The 23,600-nt window shown below is 48.6% G+C and overlaps 1 protein-coding gene across 4 annotated transcripts in view; it reads right to left on the bottom strand.

Moving 5' to 3' along the window:
* The window catches only part of LOC139385255 (zinc finger homeobox protein 3-like), a 181,327-nt gene that overhangs the window by 100,221 nt on the left and 57,506 nt on the right, over positions 1 to 23,600 (bottom strand). For 2 of the 4 annotated variants that reach the window (XM_071130415.1, XM_071130414.1), the window contains exons 2-5: positions 18,565 to 21,054; positions 17,704 to 18,292; positions 17,385 to 17,411; positions 11,542 to 12,044 (exon numbers count right to left, since the gene is read on the bottom strand). In XM_071130415.1, the coding sequence (XP_070986516.1) occupies positions 11,542 to 12,044; positions 17,385 to 17,411; positions 17,704 to 18,292; positions 18,565 to 21,018 (3,573 nt within the window). In that variant the 5' untranslated portion in view covers positions 21,019 to 21,054. The remainder of the gene's footprint in view (positions 1 to 11,541; positions 12,045 to 17,384; positions 17,412 to 17,703; positions 18,293 to 18,564; positions 21,055 to 23,600) is intronic. The other 2 variants (XM_071130417.1, XM_071130416.1) reach the window with 1 other exon arrangement.

Below are 23,600 nucleotides of genomic sequence, written 5' to 3' on the forward strand. Positions count from 1 at the left end.
CTTTGAGTGTTTCGTGGGTGATTGTTCCTGTCTCTGTGTTTGTTTTGCACCAGTATAGGCTGTTAGGTTTTTGTGTTACGTTTCTTGTTTTTGTGTTGTTCGTTTTTTCATCTTTATTAAAGATGTATAAAAATTACCACGCTGCATTTTGGTCCGACTCTCCTTCGACGGAAGAAAACCCTAACAGGAAGTTTATGGTATATACTAGCATGCTAGCTGTTACCAAAGTCTATGGCATCTAATAGCATGCTAGCAGTTAAAATATACTTCCAGTCATTGCACTAACGCTATTTAGCATTTGTGCTAACACTAGTTAGCAACTTCCTTAAAACTGCATGCAAAATCCTGAAGAGTCCCTTTAATATATCAAATAAAATGCATACCACCAGCATTAGACTTATCCCATCAAATACCCATTTAAACTCACTAGTGGGGCGTTACAAGGTAATGAGAGTGAAATTCAAACAGCTAGGTCCACATTTCCATTGCACTCCTGTTATTTATCTGTCCCCAGACTCTCCTCGGCAGCCCAAACCTAAACAGACAGGAGTCCCTGTGTGCTCATCCTGATGACTGAGATCCCCCCTGTCCCTACTCCCCCTCACCCCCCTGCCCGCCCCACTGAATAGAGAGGCGAGTGGAGCAGTTTTGTGGCCCTGACCACTCGCAGGCTGTTAATCTGGTCGCTAAGCCACTGATGTATTGATGGTGGTGAGCCGGTAAGCCAGCCTGCCTCTCTCTCCATCCCCTCAGCTTAGGAGCCACACAGATCCAGAGGAGCTCCGGTCCAGGCCTCATCAAGGCAGCGTTTACCTGCCCATCGACTGCACTTACTCTCCTGGTCATCCTGGCTACGGACTGGCCAGCCAGATGGCCCCAGGAGAGACTGGAGAGGAGAGGCCACGATAGACAGAGAGACACCATCCATCTGGCCTGTCATTTCACTGCACTTTGACTAGCAAATATGTGCAAAGTTAACACCAAATTATAGAGCCTGCTGATTAAATGTGGCTCTTATCTGGTCTTTTTGAAGACAAGGAAGGGGATGCAATCTCCCTGTTATCTCTGGGATGGGGAATGGTGTGTGTGTGGGGGGGGTAGGACTATGGCTGATATAGGAGATAGGACTATGGCTGATATGTCTGTAATATCATCTTTACAAGATTGAGGCTGGCAGTGGCAGGGTAAAACACTGATTAGATGATAGAGAAGGAGACCCTCTCGTCAGGCTCAGCACAGGAAGTTGATTCTGCGCTCTCAATAATTCCTCCTCTCATCATGTTGAAAAGTACAGCTCTCAGTCTTACGGTTGGTCCATCATGACTAGGGGAGTAGAGGGAAAGTTAGATTTGTTTGCTCTATTTTTATGGTGAGACCCTATGTTTATCCTATATAAGCTGTTTTATGAAACCCTGTTGAGTGAATAAATTAACCAGAGCATAAACAACAAACGTCTTGCCCCAAAGTGAAGAGGGAATAAATTAACTAGAGGATAAACAACAAACGTCTTGCTCCAAAGTGAAGAGTGAATAAATTAACCAGAGCATAAACAACAAACGTCTTGCTCCAAAGTGAAGCGGGAATAAATTAACCAGAGCATAAACAACAAACGTCTTGCCCCAAAGTAAAGAGTGAATAAATTAACTAGAGCATAAACAACAAACGTCTTGCCCCAAAGTGAAAAGTGAATAAATTAACTAGAGCATAAACAACAAATGTCTTGCTCCAAAGTGAAGAGTGGGCAACTATAAAGAGAGAGAAGACTAAGGGAAGAATAGAGAAAGAGAGGAGGGTGGAGTATGAGGGGTGGCGGTGTTGGGGAGGGGGGGGGGGGTGCAGAAAGAGGATTTGGCTAGGGAGAATATTTAGTTTGCCAGCCTGGTTGGATTAAAGATATTTAACCTTAAGCAGAGCCCCATACAAGACCACCCACTGGCCTACAATCTGTATTGGTTTGTTTTGTGGGTGACGGGTATTTGCCTTGTTTATTAATTTTCAGGAGACAAAGAATGGAGAGGAATGGAAGGGGGAGGAGAGAAAGAGGGAAAAAGGAAAAAGAATGAGACAGAGGGAGAGTGAAAGAGGGATGCGGGTGTGCTGGTGTGTGATAGGGGTGTCAGTAAGTCCTGTTTGTAGGTGGAAGGGAGGGAGGAGGAGGGAGGGTTAGACCTGTATATCTAGGTTTGGGCTTGAAACCCTCCCCAAGCCCAAATATAAAAAATTATGCTATTAAAAAAAGTGTGCAGCTTGTCAACTCTTCATTTAACGAATTACATTTTGAATTGGACAGCAGCCAATCAAATTGTGCCAGCAAACATATCTCCTAAAACTCTACTAACTCCCCCTCTAGTATACACTGACAACACCAAACATACCTCCTAAAACTCTACTAACTCCCCCTCTAGTATACACTGACAACACCAAACATACCTCCTAAAACTCTACTAACTCCCCCTCTAGTATACACTGACAACACCAAACATACCTCCTAAAACTCTACTAACTCCCCCTCTAGTATACACTGACAACACCAAACATACCTCCTAAAACTATACGAACTCCCCTTCTAGTATACACTGACAACACCAAACATACCTCCTAAAACTCTACTAACTCCCCCCTCTAGTATACTCTGACAACACCAAACATACCTCCTAAAACTCTACTAACTCCCCCTCTAGTATACACTGACAACACCAAACATACCTCCTAAAACTCTACTAACTCCCCCTCTAGTATACACTGACAACACCAAACATACCTCCTAAAACTATACTAACTCCCCCCTCTAGTATACACTGACAACACCAAACATACCTCCTAAAACTCTACTAACTCCCCCTCTAGTATACACTGACAACACCAAACATACCTCCTAAAACTATACTAACTCCCCCTCTAGTATACACTGACAACACCAAACATACCTCCTAAAACTATACTAACTCCCCCTCTAGTATACACTGACAACACCAAACATACCTCCTAAAACTCTACTAACTCCCCCTCTAGTATACACTGACAACACCAAACATACCTCCTAAAACTCTACTAACTCCCCCCTCTAGTATACTCTGACAACACCAAACATACCTCCTAAAACTCTACTAACTCCCCCTCTAGTATACACTGACAACACCAAACATACCTCCTAAAACTCTACTAAATCCCCCTCTAGTATACACTGACAACACCAAACATACCTCCTAAAACTATACTAACTCCCCCTGTAGTATACACTGACAACACCAAACATACCTCCTAAAACTCTACTAACTCCCCCCTCTAGTATACACTGACAACACCAAACATACCTCCTAAAACTCTACTAACTCCCCCCTCTAGTATACACTGACAACACCAAACATACCTCCTAAAACTCTACTAACTCCCCCCTCTAGTATACACTGACAACACCAAACATACCTCCTAAAACTCTACTAAATCCCCCTCTAGTATACACTGACAACACCAAACATACCTCCTAAAACTATACTAACTCCCCCTCTAGTATACACTGACAACACCAAACATACCTCCTAAAACTCTACTAACTCCCCCTCTAGTATACACTGACAACACCAAACATACCTCCTAAAACTCTACTAACTCCCCCCTCTAGTATACTCTGACAACACCAAACATACCTCCTAAAACTCTACTAACTCCCCCTCTAGTATACACTGACAACACCAAACATACCTCCTAAAACTCTACTAAATCCCCCCCTAGTATACACTGACAACACCAAACATACCTCCTAAAACTATACTAACTCCCCCTGTAGTATACACTGACAACACCAAACATACCTCCTAAAACTCTACTAACTCCCCCTCTAGTATACACTGACAACACCAAACATACCTCCTAAAACTCTACTAACTCCCCCTCTAGTATACACTGACAACACCAAACATACCTCCTAAAACTCTACTAACTCCCCCTCTAGTATACACTGACAACACCAAACATACCTCCTGAAACTATACTAACTCCCCCTCTAGTATACACTGACAACACCAAACATACCTCCTAAAACTATACTAACTCCCCCGCTAGTATACACTGACAACACCAAACATACCTCCTAAAACTCTACTAACTCCCCCCTCTAGTATACACTGACAACACCAAACATACCTCCTAAAACTCTACTAACTCCCCCCTCTAGTATACACTGACAACACCAAACATACCTCCTAAAACTCTACTAACTCCCCCCTCTAGTATACACTGACAACACCAAACATACCTCCTAAAACTCTACTAAATCCCCCTCTAGTATACACTGACAACACCAAACATACCTCCTAAAACTATACTAACTCCCCCTCTAGTATACACTGACAACACCAAACATACCTCCTAAAACTATACTAACTCCCCCTCTAGTATACACTGACAACACCAAACATATCTCCTAAAACTATACTAACTCCCCCTCTAGTATACACTGACAACACCAAACATACCTCCTAAAACTCTACTAACTCCCCCTCTAGTATACACTGACAACACCAAACATACCTCCTAAAACTATACTAACTCCCCCTCTAGTATACACTGACAACACCAAACATACCTCCTAAAACTATACTAACTCCCCCTCTAGTATACACTGACAACACCAAACATACCTCCTAACACTCTACTAACTCCCCCCTCTAGTATACACTGACAACACCAAACATACCTCCTAAAACTCTACTAACTCCCCCCTCTAGTATACTCTGACAACACCAAACATACCTCCTAAAACTCTACTAAATCCCCCTCTAGTATACACTGACAACACCAAACATACCTCCTAAAACTATACTAACTCCCCCTCTAGTATACACTGACAACACCAAACATACCTCCTAAAACTATACTAACTCCCCCTCTAGTATACACTGACAACACCAAACATACCTCCTAAAACTCTACTAACTCCCCCTCTAGTATACACTGACAACACCAAACATACCTCCTAAAACTCTACTAACTCCCCCTCTAGTATACACTGACAACACAAAACATACCTCCTAAAACTATACTAACTCCCCCTCTAGTATACACTGACAACACCAAACATACCTCCTAAAACTCTACTAACTCCCCCTCTAGTATACACTGACAACACCAAACATACCTCCTAAAACTCTACTAACTCCCCCCTCTAGTATACACTGACAACACCAAACATACCTCCTAAAACTCTACTAACTCCCCCCTCTAGTATACACTGACAACACCAAACATACCTCCTAAAACTATACTAAATCCCCCTCTAGTATACACTGACAACACCAAACATACCTCCTAAAACTATACTAACTCCCCCTCTAGTATACACTGACAACACCAAACATACCTCCTAAAACTATACTAACTCCCCCTCTAGTATACACTGACAACACCAAACATACCTCCTAAAACTCTACTAACTCCCCCCTCTAGTATACTCTGACAACACCAAACATACCTCCTAAAACTCTACTAACTCCCCCTCTAGTATACACTGACAACACCAAACATACCTCCTAAAACTATACTAACTCCCCCTCTAGTATACACTGAGCACTGAGCTGCTCTAGTCCTCCTCTCCCTGAGTCCTCCCCTAACCCTCTCCTTCAGCCGCCAATCTGCCTTTTCTGCTGATCAGGCAACAGATAATAGGATCATTGGCTTCCTTGCACACCGGCAGGAGCGTGCTCAGTTGCTCTTGTCCGGCTGCCAAAAGAAAAAAACTAAAGTCAAAACAAACAACCATTAACACAAGAACCAAGAACTCCAACTCCCGACTGAACCAGAAACATAACATCCCACTCCTCCCCCCTCTGGCCCTCCCTCTGTGGGCCTGCAGAGACATGACGAAGTGCTGGACACGTCCCTATCTCTAACCAGACACACAGTGAGGAGGGAGGGAGTACAGGCCAGGGCCCATTTAGCCATTCTTTTTTTCAATCTAGGTAAACAGCTTGTGAAAAAGGCTCAAATAAAGCTGGGCCTACCCTGCTTGGGCGCCTCTCTCCCTCCCTCTCGCTCGCTCTGTGCTGGCCCTGGAAACACCCACGGAGGGGCAGATGCACTCCCAATCAGCAGCAGCAATGTAGCAGCTGGGCCACGGGTCAGCGCCTGGCCTTCTCCGAGGTGGGAGCTGGAGGACTTGTGAAATTCCAACACACTGCCAAACACTAAGTCCCAAACCCTCCCTCTCTGCTCTGATACCACACCCCTCACAGCCTGACTGATAGCCACTACAGCCAATCATAGACTGATCCTCTGAGCTCTATTCCTCAGAGAGAGCCCTGTGGTCACACCCACCCTCTGGAGTGATTGAGTTCTGTTTAGGCAATGCAGCCCAGAGTTCACCACCCTGCAGGCAGGCTACAGACAGAGGGAGGTGGGAGGGGGAAGGGGGTTCTGGATCATTGCTGTGTTGACTGAGGGAGTGTAAGGAGGCCCCACACACAATTTAAACACTTCCTCAGCTTTACATTACGCCGGCTACCACCCACTTGCACCGAGCTACACAATATCATATGACCTGCACTATGTACTAACGAATGTGATCTGTACAGCCGCGTGTAGCTATTCCCCCTAGCCTCTGTAAAGGTGATTGCTGTAAAGGGGGTGCGCGCGCGTGTGTGTGTGTGTGTGTGTGTGTGTGTGTGTGTGTGTGTGTGTGTGTGTGTGTGTGTGTGTGTGTGTGTGTGTGCAGGGGAATGGGCTGTCTCCCAGGATGTGCAGCGAGCGCTTTATTAGAGCGGTACCAGTAAATCCCAGCTCTTCCTGGAACCGCTGCAACCTTTCCCACTGAGCACTATTACTGAACAATCACAGGCCAGCCATGATAATTAGCAGAGTATCTCTGTCTAAACGAGCCTCTCTCCGTCTCCCTCTCCCTCTCTGTGTCTGTCTGTCTGCCCCCCCCCCCCCCCTCCCCTCCTCTAACCGCTGCTGTCTGGTGGTGGTGGTGGTGAGTGTCTGTCTGTCTGTCCCCCCCCTCCCCTCCTCTAACTGCTGTCTGTTGGTGGTGGTGAGTGTCTGTCTGTCCCCCCCCTCCCCTCATTTAACTGCTGTCTGGTGGTGGTGGTGAGTGTCTGTCTGTCTGTTTCCCCCCTCCCCTCCTCTAACTGCTGTCTGGTGGTGGTGGTGGTGAGTGTCTGTCTGTCCCCTCCCCTCCTCTAACTGCTGTCTGGTGGTGGTGAGTGTCTGTCTGTCTGTCTGTCCCCCCCCTCCCCTCCTCTACCTGCTGTCTGGTGGTGGTGGTGAGTGTCTGTCTGTCTGTCCCCCCCTCCCCTCCCCTCCTCTAACTGCTGTCTGGTGGTGGTGGTGAGTGTCTGTCTGTCTGTCTGTCCCTGCCCCCCCCCCCCCCCCCCTCCTCTAACTGCTGTCTGGTGGTGGTGGTGAGTGTCTGTCTGTCTCCTGACAGGGCTGAGGTTGGGCTGATCGGCTGGTAGATGAAAGAGCCATGACGGATTGGATCCCAACAGCGATTGAATGCTCCCCGGTGACTTTAACTCCAAATTACTCTCTCCACTTTTATTTGATAATAAAAAACAATCCTTTCTGGAGTGAAACCATTACTTATTTGTTACGATGATGATGGTTTCCCCTCTCCTCTGATGGTCAGGAGGATTTGGAATCAATCCTGATAATTATGATCATTAATGGGGCAGGTCAGTGTGTAGTCCTGGGGCAGAGGACCAGCAGGATCAGTGCTGAGTAGGATCCTCACTGAAACACCTTAATGTATTTCCATGTAGCAGCTAATCCCTTCATTTACATTACACACATTTTGCTCCTATTATGCTTTTCAGACATGTTCTTTCCTAACCGCTCAGTTATCCAGTTGGATCTCACTGGAGGGGAAAATAAGGAGAGGAGAGGCGTCCAAGATACAAATGGTTTGCGCTGGTTAGTGGGCCGGGCTTGTGTCCCAGTCAGCAACGCGTTAGTCTTAGCAGCTAAGACTTGAGAACATGTGATCTACTCTGAAGGTCTGTTTTCGGGGGTAAGGTAGGCAGTCGCCGTACACAGTCTGTGTGTGTATGGGAGAGTTTGTACAGTTGTGTGTGTGTCTATGGGAGAGTTTGTACAGTTGTGTGTTTAATAGAGCAGGGCCAGGACAGAGGGAGGGGTGTCGGGGCTTTCTTGGTTAAAGATTCCCCATGTGATAGTGACGGCACTTTCTTCCTCTCTTTCCGCGGCCAAGCGGCATCTGGAGTGGATTTTGTGCGAGCAGACACCGAGGAACATGATTACATTCAGCTAACTTCGCTCTAAACTGATTATGCATGTGCCAAGCTAATGGACTACATTTGCAAGAGGAAAAATAACATCCAATCAATCTCAATTACCGCAGATCGCACCGGCCCCCGAGACAAGGAAGGTAGCCAGCTAGCCCTCCATGCTCCTCCCCTTTCCCCAAACTCCTGCATGGAAGCAGAGGCCTGGCCGGCCCAGGCTCCACCCATCCTGTGTGGGCAGAAGCAGAGTGAGGCAGAGTACAGCAGCTCAGGCCTGGGACTGGGAGAGAGCTGGCCGGCTCCCAGCATCCTCTCCCCTCCACTCGTACGCATCCTACAGACAAGCACCTGAGGCCTACTGAGAACGTTTAATAAACCTGTGTGAGTCTCTGTCAGAGACATTTGGAGGGATGTGTTACTACTACTACCGTAAGGTAACTGTGAATAACTGTAAATCAGGAGTAGAAGTTGGATTTCTCCAGGCCAGAGTGTCTCTAGGGAGAGTGGGGGAGCTGAAGCTTCCAATAAAAGAGAGCTTAACTTTGGGGTGACCTGCATATTGTAGTGTAGGGCCATCTGCTAGCGCTTATGGGTGACCATCATGACATCACTACCGCCACTACAAAGCCGACAGTGAGTGGGGATACGTGAAGGGAAGGTGAAAGTTCAGAGGGGTGTGTCAGGGGTGTGTCAACTGCAGCCAAAGTGATGCTCCAGTTTGAGTGTCTTCAAACCCAGCACAAGGGAGTCAGGAAGAGGCTGCAGCATCACCCCCACTGCGTGGTGGTCCATGCGGTGAGGACGCCTCTCAAGTTTTCCGTGGGCTTTCGGAACATTCCAATACGTGGGGTGGTGGGGGATATTTTTAGAAAGCCCTAATATGGGCCACATACCACAGACTCTCAAATTATCCCATCCAGCTTAGCCCTCAGTTTAAACCTTCCTTTTTAATTTCAGTAATTACAGGCTCCAATTTATACGGAGCCGTGGACACAAAGGGCCTGTTTAATGCAAACCAGTTTTGATTTGGGTGAAGTGTCCCAAGGATCTCCCACATCTTACAGCCTGTTTATGCTGACTTGATGATTTATTTTCTCCCCAAAAAGGTAAAAAAAATGCTGCTATTCGCATCACATTTCTTTTGGGAAGAAGAAATTATTTTCCTTTTTTTCCTTTCTTCATCCTTGCATAATCTGCCAGGCTGAGCCAAAGGCTGAGGCTGTGGATGAGCTCAAGGGCTTGCTGTGCTGGGGTGTTCTGCCTGCCTGGCTGGTTGTCAGCCTACAAGGACTGGAAATCCAACACGTCACAAAGGCTGTGACATTGTCAAGTGGGGAGCCAACCCGTGATGCAGTGAGCTAGGCCTCAGAACCATGTACTTATCATCCACTAATCACATTTGTGGGTCGTGAAATGCAGTAATAATTCTTGTCAAGTTGTGAACATCTTTTTTTCGCCACTACACATGTCTGGAGTGATGGGAGCTGCCTGCTTCGTGAGGGCCAGCCGGGCTCTGTGTTCCGGGGGTGAGAGCTCAGGTCATTCCTGGGCAGATACTTCCCTTTCTCTGGAAATCAATTGGCTTTAAGAAGTATGGAGCCATCTTAAGAGGCTTAAGTGGTGGAAAACCATCATGCTAGGATGTGTTGTACATATTTAATCCAGTCGTATTACCACATACAGTATGTCAACTTTCTACAGTAAAGCACCATTTTGGCACATGATAAAGTGGAAGGCAGACAGATAGACAATGTAATATAAACTCTTCAGTCTCCTTACAGACAAAACATTAGTTTCCACCTCAGGTGTGAGGAGGATATGCAGGATGTCAGGGCCCATCTATTTTGGTCAAGTGTGAGCAGAGTGCCCCGTCTGTCTCAGTGGCACAGAGAACACCCAGGGTTACCCCTGCCCCGTGAGGATGAACCCAGCCTGGGGCACTAGGAGGCCCCTCTCAGCCTCTCTGCCTCCACAGGCCAGGCCCAACGTGTCCTACAGATTGTGTTACATATTTTAATCAGTGTGGTATTTGTAAATATCCTGGCTACATGTCTGGGCATGAGTGGTGGAGACACTGCTCCAGTCCTGCTCCTCTATAACCCTGCTCTCTGTCTCTCTCCAGGCCCAGAGGCTGCTGGGACACTGGCCGGGCCCCTACCCTGAACAAGCGTCAACACGGCCTGCCCCTCCGGCCCTCCTAATGGTCAACCTGGGAGCAGAGCCTCACACCTCCCTCTAAGTGTTGATTTTTTTTTGGTATCCGTTACTGTAGGATCTCTCACTACAAAGGCCTTGCAGACAGGAAACCTGCAATAAAAACATCAGCGGATCCCAGGAACCATTCATAAAGCAAGGGGCTTTCACTAGGGCAGAGAGACAGGCGTTTGGAGAGGGTTCTCAATTGGTCTATTCTATCCTAGCTTTTTAATGTGATTAAAAACACAATAATGTCTCCTCATTTTCCCCCCTCCTATATTACACTATTTGCCAAGAGCAGTTATACTGCAAAAAGACAGAAAATAAGAGTTAAGCTTGTATAAAACCAGTAGAATATATTGTTTGTTTTGCCCATTTACTTTCCAATAGCCTAACACTTGAGAATGGAGCAGAGTCTTTGTGTAAATAAAGGCACAGTGTGTTTGGGGACAGAGCAGTGTGATGAGCTACAGTTGTGTGGGTGTGTGAATGCGTGGGTGAACGGTATGTGTTTGTTTACGTCTTAGTGTGTGTGTGTGATTGTGTTAGCCGTCTATATAGCCATGCCAGGTTGGGTTAAACACAGAGTAGCCCTAGTCTAGCCGCAGACACACAGGATAGGTGCCTAAGTGGAATCAGACCTGTTAGATTTATGGCCATTTGTTCAGAGAGTGTTCATCCATTGGCTATTATGGAATGATTAGAGGAGAAGGTGAAGCTCCAAGTCCAGAGAAAATCAATACGGCTGTCGAGAACAATTCTGCCTTTCCCGCTCCGAGGAGTGTTAACACCAAACCTCTGTCTCCTCACACTTCTTCATCCCTCTCCTAGTGATTTCACCCCTTATCCTCCTTACCCGGACCCACCTGCCATGTTCTAGCCCCCCCACTCCTCTGTATGGGTCCTGTGAACAGAAGGGTTAGACAACAGGGCCATCATTCATGACCGGTGGAAGAGGCTAGCAGCGGAGCAGAATCCAGAGATCTGCAGTGGAATACCGTGGAGGAATGTAACGTTAGGAAGGAAGAAGAGAAGAGGGACGAACGGTGGAAGGGGAGAACGGTAGGGTGAAAGGAGGGATGAGAGGTGAAGGTGAAGCACGTACCTTGTACAGCTTGAGGCTGGCCTCGTGGCGGGAGTTGATGGTATGCATGCGTAGCTTCTCCAGGCTGTTAGTGTAGTAGTCGCAGGCGTTGCACTTCAGGTGCACCGGGTTGCCGATGGCCACGCACTTCAGGCGCCACTCGTTGCCCTTGCCCCCTTCCTTGATGTGGGCCACCAGCTGGTACTTCTGCACATGCTTGTCGGTCTTGCAGTGCAGTTGGAAGTTGGCCTTTAGCTGTGTGGTGTAACGGCACAGCTTGCACTGGTGCGAGTCGCCCACCACGGCGCGCCACTCCTCCTCGGGCAGGCTGCGCTCAGCACCCATGTGCATGCCCAGCACGTCCAGGTTGTCGGTGGTGAAGCGGTTGCACACGGCACACTGGAACAGCTTGAGGGAGGGGTCACTGGTCTGCGACAAGCTCTCCCCCAGGGTCATCAGCTCCTCAGACACCAACTGACCACCAACGCTGCCCAGCCGCATGTCCATGGGGATCTCCCCACCTACTGAGCACCGGGGACAGAAAGAGAGAAAGAGGGAGAGGAGGGAAGAGAAATTGTGTGTGTGAGAGAGAGAGAGAGAAAGAGAGAGAGAGAGAGAGAGAGAGAGAGAGAGAGAGAGAGAGAGAGACAGAGAGAGACAGAGAGAGAGAGAGAGAGAGAGAGAGAGAGAGAGAGAGAGAGAGAGAGAGAGAGAGAGAGAGAGAGAGAGAGAGAGAGAGAGAGAGAGAGAGAGAGAGAGAGAGAGAAAGTGTTTAGATGGTTATATGCACATGGTCAGTTGGTTATTTTCAAATTTCACAAACTTTGAATTCTAAGTACAGCTTTCAGGGATTATTCCTATCTAGCCATCAATCTATTTCACTTTGTGTTACATGTACTTTTCTGGACATCAGGAGTTATTTAGAGTTTCTTAGAGGGGTGGAAGCATGGGGTTTTCCAAAGGGGCTCTCAGTTCTTTGAGCCTCCCTCAGCATGGGAAATGTCCTAGGAAAAGGGGCTCTCAGTTCTTTGAGCCTCCCTCAGCATGGGAAATGTCCTAGGAAAAGGGGCTCTCAGTTCTTTGAGCCTCCCTCAGCATGGGAAATGTCCTAGGAAAAGGGGCTCTCAGTTCTTTGAGCCTCCCTCAGCATGGGAAATGTCCTAGGAAAAGGGGCTCTCAGTTCTTTGAGCCTCCCTCAGCATGGGAAATGTCCTAGGAAAAGGGGCTCTCAGTTCTTTGAGCCTCCCTCAGCATGGGAAATGTCCTAGGAAAAGGGGCTCTCAGTTCTTTGAGCCTCCCTCAGCATGGGAAATGTCCTAGGAAAAGGGGCTCTCAGTTCTTTGAGCCTCCCTCAGCATGGGAAATGTCCTAGGAAAAGGGGCTCTCAGTTCTTTGAGCCTCCCTCAGCATGGGAAATGTCCTAGGAAAAGGGGCTCTCAGTTCTTTGAGCCTCCCTCAGCATGGGAAATGTCCTAGGAAAAGGGGCTCTCAGTTCTTTGAGCCTCCCTCAGCATGGAAAATGTCCTAGGAAAAGGGGCTCTCAGTTCTTTGAGCCTCCCTCAGCATGGAAAATGTCCTAGGAAAAGGGGCTCTCAGTTCTTTGAGCCTCCCTCAGCATGGGAAATGTCCTAGGAAAAGGGGCTCTCAGTTCTTTGAGCCTCCCTCAGCATGGGAAATGTCCTAGGAAAAGGGGCTCTCAGTTCTTTGAGCCTCCCTCAGCATGGGAAATGTCCTAGGAAAAGGGGCTCTCAGTTCTTTGAGCCTCCCTCAGCATGGGAAATGTCCTAGGAAAAGGGGCTCTCAGTTCTTTGAGCCTCCCTCAGCATGGAAAATGTCCTAGGAAAAGGGGCTCTCAGTTCTTTGAGCCTCCCTCAGCATGGGAAATGTCCTAGGAAAAGGGGCTCTCAGTTCTTTGAGCCTCCCTCAGCATGGGAAATGTCCTAGGAAAAGGGGCTCTCAGTTCTTTGAGCCTCCCTCAGCATGGGAAATGTCCTAGGAAAAGGGGCTCTCAGTTCTTTGAGCCTCCCTCAGCATGTGAAATGTCCTAGGAAAAGGGGCTCTCAGTTCTTTGAGCCTCCCTCAGCATGGGAAATGTCCTAGGAAAAGGGGCTCTCAGTTCTTTGAGCCTCCCTCAGCATGGAAAATGTCCTAGGAAAAGGGGCTCTCAGTTCTTTGAGCCTCCCTCAGCATGGAAAATGTCCTAGGAAAAGGGGCTCTCAGTTCTTTGAGCCTCCCTCAGCATGGGAAATGTCCTAGGAAAAGGGGCTCTCAGTTCTTTGAGCCTCCCTCAGCATGGGAAATGTCCTAGGAAAAGGGGCTCTCAGTTCTTTGAGCCTCCCTCAGCATGGGAAATGTCCTAGGAAAAGGGGCTCTCAGTTCTTTGAGCCTCCCTCAGCATGGGACATGTCCTAGGAAAAGGGGCTCTCAGTTCTTTGAGCCTCCCTCAGCATGGAAAATGTCCTAGGAAAAGGGGCTCTCAGTTCTTTGAGCCTCCCTCAGCATGGGAAATGTCCTAGGAAAAGGGGCTCTCAGTTCTTTGAGCCTCCCTCAGCATGGGAAATGTCATAGGAAAAGGGGCTCTCAGTTCTTTGAGCCTCCCTCAGCATGGGAAATGTCCTAGGAAAAGGGGCTCTCAGTTCTTTGAGCCTCCCTCAGCATGGGAAATGTCCTAGGAAAAGGGGCTCTCAGTTCTTTGAGCCTCCCTCAGCATGGAAAATGTCCTAGGAAAAGTGTAAGGTGTGCGGTTCAACTCTCAACAAAGAGCCATGTTTGTCTCTGCAGTCAAAGTGGATTTGCTCTCTAGTTCCAATACCCCTCTGAGGATAATGTGCATGTGTGTATTTATGTACCTAATTTGATTAAATCAAGATTATCCTTCCTTTGAGCCGAGAGAAAGAAAGTCTGGACTTTTTCGCAGGGTGCAGAAACGCTGCACTGCCAGAGTAAGGATATACACGTCGTCCTGTTTGGACTGGTGCACTTTCACGGCCCGGTACTAAATCAACTCCAGAGGCCGTGAGCTCCGCAGAAAAAGAAAGTTATTCTATCATTACAAGAGAACTAAAGAGTTCCCAAGCATACATTACTGTAAATCAAATCCAGTGCCCTTGTCCACAGAATAATAATACAGAAAATCCACTTTTCTCTTTGGATTCTCCTGCCTCTTTCGACTCCGCATAGCTGCTAAATCGATACAGACACCTACCAGATGAATCCTCCTCAGTACTGAGCGAAGAGGGGGAAGTAAAAAAACAACGCATCCAGATCCAACAACAGAAACAACCATATCTACAGTCTGGGGAGGAGGAGGGATACAAATAAAAGGCGGTAAGAGTGGCTGGGGAGTTTTTTGCTCGCTGATCTTTAATCTATCACTGCCCAGACGGAGCGCACTGCCTGACCCTGCCTGGCTTTACACTAAATTAATTCCAGCAGCCTCTTTTTATTTATTGCTGCAGTATGCAGCCTGCTCTCTGACTTTTCTCCATTACCTGAGTTTTTATAGCTGGGAAAGGGAGACCTCTGTGAAGCCCTCTGAAATCACTCACAGATCCACCTCTCCAGCCAGGGCGCCCCTTCTCTCTCTCTCTCTCTCTCTCTCTCTCTCTCTCTCTCTCTCTCTCTCTCTCTATCTGTCACCTCACTAGTTACTACCCCTATCTCTATCTCTTCCTCTCCATTCCTCATCCTTATTCTCTCATTCCTGTGCGGCTCTCACACTCTTTTCCACTGTAGACTCCATGCTCCGACACAGACACAGTGATTACTTCTGCCTTCACGGCTGTGTGAGAATAGGTTCAGTCTGCGGTCCCTACATGTGTTTTAGATGTAAGCAGGCCTCTGTTAAATATAACCTAGAATATTTTGACTGAGACGTTGTCAGTCCATATCAATGTTTAAGGAAAGGGAGGCAGGACGCTGTGGAAATATTTTCACTTTCAAATAACATTAAAATGCTTGAGATAAACACACACCATTGGGAAATCTTGGAAACTCTATTCTTTGACATAAGCAGAGTCCAAGTCCAGGCTGTAAATATATTAACGTGTCTCTACAGGGCTTGGTGGAACTTCCAAAAGATTAGTGGTGGACCAGCTTGGCTGGATTTTCAGAGAGCTCTACCTAGATGCTGCAGCATTCAGGCAGTATATTGGACAACAAAGTAGAGCACACAATAACTAAGCCCCCCCCATATCGCTTTCCCCCCTCTCTCTCCCCCCTCTCTCTGTATCTGCAGCAGCTCAGTCCTGGGGATAAGGATTATCAAGAGGGTGAGATCATGTGAGGTCAGGATTTGTCATCTCTCTCTCTCTATCTAACAATGTCCTCGAAAGTCAGAAATACACAGTGGAAAAGAGGACTAAAGGGAGGGAGGTACAGACGATACTGTCCTCGAGCTGCACAGACAGAGTTATGACGGCAGAGTTGTGTGTGTGATGGAGTGTATTGGTGTGTACAGTCAATCAAAATGTGTGTGGCTCGGGATGACACTGTGGTGGTTTTAGGGCTGAGAGTAATGCCTCATCATTGCCTCCCTGTAACATGCTTATTAAACGTTCCCTCACAGGAAAATGAACCAGATGGCAAGAGAGGGATAAAAAATTAGTCACAGCAATCAATTCTTGTTCGTGTCTTTGAACCGGCGACAGTTGGAGACAAGTCTGTACAAACTGTGGGGTTGTAACTGGCACGCCAAACACTCAGCTATGCCGCTGAATTACCCATACTGGGCCCTCTACTCCTCCCTTCTTTGACCAAGATAAAATTTATAGCTGCAATTACAACGTTGGGGGAAAAAAGAGAGCTCCAGTGGCGGAGTTCAGTGGCAGTTTGGAAATAATGACATGAAAACGCTGATGTTCAGAGGAGGCCTGGAGGACATGGGCGAACAAGAGGAAGGCTCACTGAGCTGCTCTCTCTCTCTCTTCCTCTCTTCCTCCCTCTAGCCTATTGTGAGGAAAACAAGGTATCACAGGGGGACTTTCCCAGTCAGTGTGACCCAGATAGAGTGACATAGACTGGAAATGTAAACTAAACTCCTACGTGTGTTATGAAGTGAAGTGAAGTGTGGATGTGTGAGTTTGGGGGGCATATTTGAGGCTATTAAGGAACGTTCAGAGAAGTTCTACCTACACTGCTTAATAACTGATGGAGACAAAAAAGCTTTCATAACTCTAATGGCTAGGGTCGTTTTTTAACCAGGGTCAGCTTTCTCTAAAATCAACCCAAAAAGTCCCTAACTGAAGCTCCACCGATAGCTTCACTAGCCTTGGGTCTAAAGGTCCACTCTTCTCAGCCGAGCCGGAGTGAAACACTATCCTAATACCAAGGCCACAGTCTGGAGAGGATCCCCTCTTTTACGGGGAAGATATCGATTCAGCTCCAACTAGACAGAACATGGCATGGAAGTCATTGTGCCTGGCACATTGGTGAGAGAGAAACTGTCATATGGTAACAACTAACAAGTCGTCTGTTACACTAAGTCAGAAAGGGACTGTTGTGAGTTAGGTCCACCCTCTAGAAATCTCGTGTTTTATACACTGCCGTTGTTTCACCTCCCCTCTTTTATCTCAATGGGGCTCTTTGCTTGGAAAAAGGGCGAATGATGTTAAGTTCAGTAGGGCAGGTGTACCTTCGGGCAACAGAAACAGAAAGAAAGAGACCGCTGCCAACATGAAAGATAGGATTGTGTGTATAGAGTGTGTGTGAGAGGGAGGGAGGGCTAATGTGTTCCCTGGTTAACCCTTTGCCTGCATGTTGGTTCAGAGAAATGGCTGCTCTGCTGTTTCTCATGGGGATTTTTTTATATTCTATATTCATCACTAAAACTAAAAATCATTGAATGTAAATATAAAATGACTTACCATTCATGCATTCATTTACTGGCCACGCTACACACATTCAGTAAATAAATTAACACAATTAGCCTATGTCTAAATGGGTTAACAAGTTAAGCATTTTTTAAATCAAAGCTGAATCTTCCATTTAGACACATACTGTTTATAACTGTGTATTTCATGTTTAAAAATAAACAGCTGGCAGCAGTGAGAGCGATCCCACCCCTTGTGAACTCGTACTGAACTGCAGTCTGCCTTCTCTGTGGTGACCTGAGTCAGTACTGAGGGAAGAGCCAGAATGGCTCCCACTGTTCCACTGTTGCAGAGGCAGACTGAACGAGCTCACCTAGTTGGGGGGCCAAGGTGGCCATGTTGGGGTCCAGGTGGAAGCCTCCCAGCAGGAACTGGGCCTCAGCTCCAGCCGGGTCCATCTTGAGGCCTGGGGGCAGGCTCATGTTCTGGGTCAGGTAGTACTGGTAGAGCTCGGCCTCGGAGGGAGAGGGCATCGCCCCCAGGCCCAGCCGACCATGCTGCATCTGGGTCACATTCTGTTGCAGCAGCATCATGTTGTGCATGTGTTTCTCGCTGGTCATGTGGATGCGCAGGTTCCGCGCCACGTTGGTCTCGTAGTCGCACACTTCGCAGCGCCACGTGGGCTTGCTTTTTGGCTTGGTGGGCGAGGGGGAACCGCAGGGCCCCGTCATGTGAGTGGAGGACTGGGTGGGGTGGTGGTGGTGGGGCGGGTGGTGGGTGCTGGCCTGGGTCACAGAGGGCACGGTCACCACTCCTACCCCTCCAGGGTGCTGGCCAAACACCTGCTGCTCGGCGGAGGGGATGGAGCCTCCGTTCTGCAGGGTCTGCATGTTGTTCAGATGCTTGTCCGACTGCATGTGGATGCTCAGGTTGCCCTTGGTGGTGGTCGAGTAGTTACACACCTAGAAAATAGAGAGAGGACGTTCATTTTTGCTCATGTTGTAAAGTGGAAATCTTTGTTGCCTCTAACTTATAGTCCATGAAATATAAATCATATCATGACATGTTGATTGATATGTCATATCAGTCAACATGTCAACATATCAACATATTTCACATTGTGCTAAAGTTCTATTCAAAGTCCTACCACCTGTCAGTATACTAGTCATTAAGCTGAGGTCAGTACTTCAACTGACTAGGTTGGATCTTCAACTGACTAGGTTGAAGTACTGACCTCGCAGCGGAAGGGCTTGTATCCGCAGGTGTAGCTCTCTCCACGGGCCAGACGCGGGTGGCTCTGGCCACTGCTGCAGTACACACAGGAGCCACCGGAGTCTGGGTGCTTCTCCTTCATGTGGGCCTCCAGGGTCTGCTGGTACTTGTAATGCCAGTTGCACTTGGGACACTTGAGTGTCTTGCATGAGTTGCGCGAGTGCATCATGGTCATGTGTCCGCCCAGGGACCGCGAGGAGCCCAGGACGGTGTCGCATTTGGGGCATTCCACCCCACTTCCTCCAGGCCCGTGGTTCTGAGGGCACTCACTGCCACCGCCCATTTCACAGGACCCCCCTGGGTGGGGGTGTGGGTGAGAGTGGGAGTGGGCTGAGGGGTGGAGGTGGTGGTGGTGATGGTGCAGGTGGTGATGGTGCAGAAGGGCTCCGCTGTCCTCCTCTCCCTCTGCCGGGCAATCATTTGGTTCAGGAGCTGTGGCACTATCTCGATTGGCACTTTCGTCGGCGGCGGAGTTGGAGGCCAGAGGTGAGGAGGTGCCCGCGGCGACGTCCTCGCTCCCTCTGCTGGCTGCAGCTGCCATCGCCATGGGGACAGTGGGCCCCTGGCAGTTAAAGCTCAGAGGGAGCTCCGAGGTCCTCCCCCCACCGTCTGCCGCCGAGCCCTCTTCCCTGACAGAGGAAGAAGAAGTGGAAGCTGGGGCTTTGCTGTTGAGCGTGGGGCTGGCTGCAGATGGACAGGCAGTAGGCTGGAGAGCGCTACTAGGTATTAATAAAGGAGATTTGGAAATGCTTTGGTTTGATACAGCCGGTTTCCCCACTTCTCCACCGCCACTGCTACTGTTACCAACACAGGCCAGCGCAGTTCCTTCTTCCTCCACCTCGTCTTCCTCTTCCTCTAATAACAGTTCCTCCTCTTCTTCCGAGCCCCCCTCCTGGCTAGCAAAACGTACCTTGCCTTCACGCCCCTCCTTGTCCCCGTGCTCCCGCCTGCGGATCCCCTCTTTCCCAGCAGGCCCCTCTGTTCTCCCTCCCTGCTTGGGCAGGGTGTTGGAGTCTTTGGCAGGGCCTGGGGTTGAGGTAAGAGCAGGTGCTTTGGGGTTACCCAGCCCCCCCAGAGAGAGGAGGGAGCCTTGCTGCTGCTGGAGGCCAGAGGAGTCAGAGTCTTTGTTCAGGAGGGCCTCGCTGCCCCCACTGCTGCTCCCTGCCTCCAGGTGGATCCCACTGAACGTGCCATAGAAGCTCTGGCCAGAGTTCATGGGGACCATGGTGGAGGGTGCCGGCATAGGAAAGCTCTTGTTTTTTGGTTCCAGGAAGCTGATGAGGGGTTCTTTGTCCTTCCCGATGCCCTGGATGATGGCAGATGCCTTATTGTCCCCCAGCAGCCGCCTCTCATCCTCACACAGGGTCATGCGGTGGTCGTGGACGGCATGAGTAGCGAAAGACCGCGGGTAGCCGAAGGACAGTTTGCAGAGAAAACACATGAGGATGGGCTTTCCCTTGCCATAGAGGGCCAGCCCATCAAATTTGGAGAAATCCACGTTGTTGGGAACATCTTTGGATACGCAGGACTTCTTGGCAGACCCGTCGCTGTTCAGGTAATCCTTGTTGCTTTTGTGCCGCACATCGAAGACGCGGAAACTGTGCAGGACAGGACTGAGGCCTGCCAGAGTGGAGGTATTGGGGAAACCTTGGTCTGAGGAACCAAACCACTTCCCGAACGACGAGGCTATGTGGAACGTGTTGATGATCTGAGGGTATACCGAGGATGAGGTCCCAGCAGGTTCCCCCGGCTTCCCCGCCACGGGGAGAGAGTTTGTGGGGAGCAGGCCGGGCACCGCACCCCCTCCACTTTGGATCAGCTGGCTGAGACTTTCAACAATGTAGGCTGAGCCGTCCGGCTGGTAGACTATCTCTCCAGCCAGGTTCTCCACATCACTGTTCTCCTCTTCTTCCTCCTCCTCTCCTTCCTCACTCCCGCTCTCCGCCACACCCCTTCGTCGGTTGGGCTGCTGGCGTAACAGCGTGGGCATGCCCCCTCCTCCAGGAGCTATGGGTACTCCGGGGAAGGGCTGCAGACTTGGGAAACAGCTGTCGATCTCCATCTCATCCAAGTCCTCCAATTCTTCTTCTTCCTCTCCGCAGCTCACTCCCTCCTGCTCCTCGTTGAGCTCCTCTCTTCTGGGGTGCAGCTGGCCTGAGGCGGAGCTGTCGCTGTGGGCCAGGGGTGGGGTCCGGGTTGGATGCTGCTGCTGCTGTGGCTCTCTCACAGAGGGGTAGGGTGCAGAGAGAGACAGGGGCTCCAGGGAAGAGGGCTGGCTGCTGGGAGGGACCTGCGAGTTAGAGTGATCGTTCCAGGTCTGCAGAGGGTAATGCTGCTGCTGCTGTTGCTGGGAGGTGGTGGAGGAGCCGAGCCCATCGTCTGTCCCAGAAACCACGGGAGACTCACAGCTGTCCATGCTGATGCCTACATGAGGTGTTCATCGCATCCAGGCCTGAAGACACAGAGAGAGAAGAGAGAGAGAGACTGGTAAGAGACTCTAATGGTAATGCATATATGAAAGGACCATGGTTATCAACAAGGACACATATACAGTCTCTCTTCCTAAGATTGTATAAACTCCTTTCATAAACATAACCCATAGCATTGTTCTCATCCTAAGTACTTCCATATTTCCCCTCCCCTAATGCTCTCATCACGTAAGTGGGGATAAAAAGCACCTTCATCAAAGGAACATCTATCTATAGAACCCAGGCGAGAAGAACACATTTAATGTATAGTGCATCGGGTGAGAGCCAAAAGTGTGAGATCTAATTAGGTAAATGACAGAGGGCTCATTATGTTAGATTAGGTACTTAAACACAATACCTGAGACGAGCACTAATAAGTCGTCCCACGATTCATCTTCCTGCCATATCAGGAAGTTACCATCTTTTATCTTCACCTTCCAAACAACACCCCTAATCTTACATTCTCCAAATCCTACATCCGTTTTTAATTAACTTCCAGTCAGAAAGAGGGAGAAACAGGCCTAACTTAATGGATAAAATAGATTCACTGTGCGATAATTAGACACAGAGAAACCACCCATCAGGACATGATACATTTACATAACTAGAGAAGAAGTGAAGGGTACTGCTGATAACTTCACAGCCATTTTACAGCCCTCTCCCTTCCTACTGAAATAAGAGAAATCATGCATAGAAAAACACATCACCCACTCCTCTTTCTCGTTGAGTGCACACAACGCAGTATGCAACGCAGGTAATTACTTGTGTCCTCGCATACACACTCTCTCAAAGAGGAGGAGAGGAAAAAAGGCAATGTTTTCAGTAAAGCCCAAAATACACCATCTGGGTTGGGTCTGAAATGCAGCTGTGTTTAGATCTGGCATCCACCTCCTCGGTCAGCCTGGCTTCAAACACTCCAGCCATCCTCTGCCTCTGAAAGAATAAATGGGAGCTGTGCTTTCAGGAGCTGGCCATGCCCTGAGCACCAGTGGCCCAGCAATACACAGGCCGCAATTTAGAGTGGCAAGGAGATAAAATGATAGCGCGAGATACTGCTGAGCTAATAATTGTATTAAAGGGATGCAGGCAGCATTGATTAGAGGGGGGCGACCGGGCTGAAACCAATAACTCTGGCCTGCCCTTTAACCCAGCTAGTACTGAATATTACATGAGCAAAGTTTCCCGGCACTATGCTCAGCCCAGCCGCCATGTCCCGGCTGATTAGCACATTCGCTGCCGCCACTTGATTTATTTACTTATTTACTTACTTAGGGATGCAAATTGTAGCTGTGATCAGACAGTGTGGCTCTACCCCCACCCCCCTATCATATTAACTAGAGAGGGCTGGCCCACACTGGAGAGATTGATCATGTCTGCCTCGCTCTTCATTCATGTCTGATAGAAAATACCCCCCCACTCTATATGCACTTATGCTACTCAAACAACAGGGCGAGTCTTTTAGCATGCACCTTCGTATTTTGACTGGATTTGCTAATTATGACCGTCTGCCCTGACTGGAGGAGTGAATTCTAATCAGGTGTAATTAATGCACATAATTGGTTTGATAAGAAGCCCGATATTGTATGTTTAACTGCATTATCTGAGCATAATGAAGACAAGGCGGGTGTAGTAGTTGCAGGATCTTCCACTGAAAACAGTGAAGGTAGGCAACCATTTGGTGTCAGCCCATGTCCACCTGCTCTCATTGTTTGTACTCCACACAGACAGAGCCACACTGATGACCTCTCTGTTGCTTTGCATTCAGAATGAAAGATAGTAGGCTTATTAAGAGGATTACTTGATCCAGACAGACATGATTTGTAGCTGGCTGCCATATTGAGAGAGGGGATAGTAACCAGGTCAGTCTGCATTTACTATCTGCACCATTAATAAGAGAACACTAGGCGCTCTGCCGACATTTCAACCAAATGGACTGAGGTAAACGAAACCACAGCGAATTAATTTTTTTTACTCAAAAAAATCCATGCCTAACAGAAAAATAAAATAACTCATTCATTCATTAAACAAAGGACACCTGGATCATATTTTGCAGCTAACTACAAAAAAAGGAACAAACTTTCCTGTGGGTGATTTGTCTAATGAGAAGAAGTAGCAATGAGATGAGCACCCATCCTGTCTGAACATGGATCTCCTTCACACCTTTTCCTGTAATCTGTTGTTCCATCAGCCCCTCCTCCAGACAGGACACTGCCTGTCCTGACCATGCCCCGAACACTGTGCCAACATCACTGCCTGTCCTGACCATGCCCCGAACACTGTGCCCACATCACTGTCTGTCCTGACCATGCCCCGAACACTGTGCCCACATCACTGTCTGTCCTGACCATGCCCCGAACACTGTGCCCACATCACTGTCTGTCCTGACCATGCCCCGAACACTGTGCCCACATCACTGCCTGTCCTGACCATGCCCCGAACACTGTGCCCACATCACTGCCTGTCCTGACCATGCCCCGAACACTGTGCCCACATCACTGTCTGTCCTGACCATGCCCCGAACACTGTGCCC

The sequence above is a fragment of the Oncorhynchus clarkii genome, chromosome 26, assembly GCF_045791955.1.
Source record: "Oncorhynchus clarkii lewisi isolate Uvic-CL-2024 chromosome 26, UVic_Ocla_1.0, whole genome shotgun sequence".
NCBI lineage: Eukaryota > Metazoa > Chordata > Actinopteri > Salmoniformes > Salmonidae > Oncorhynchus > Oncorhynchus clarkii.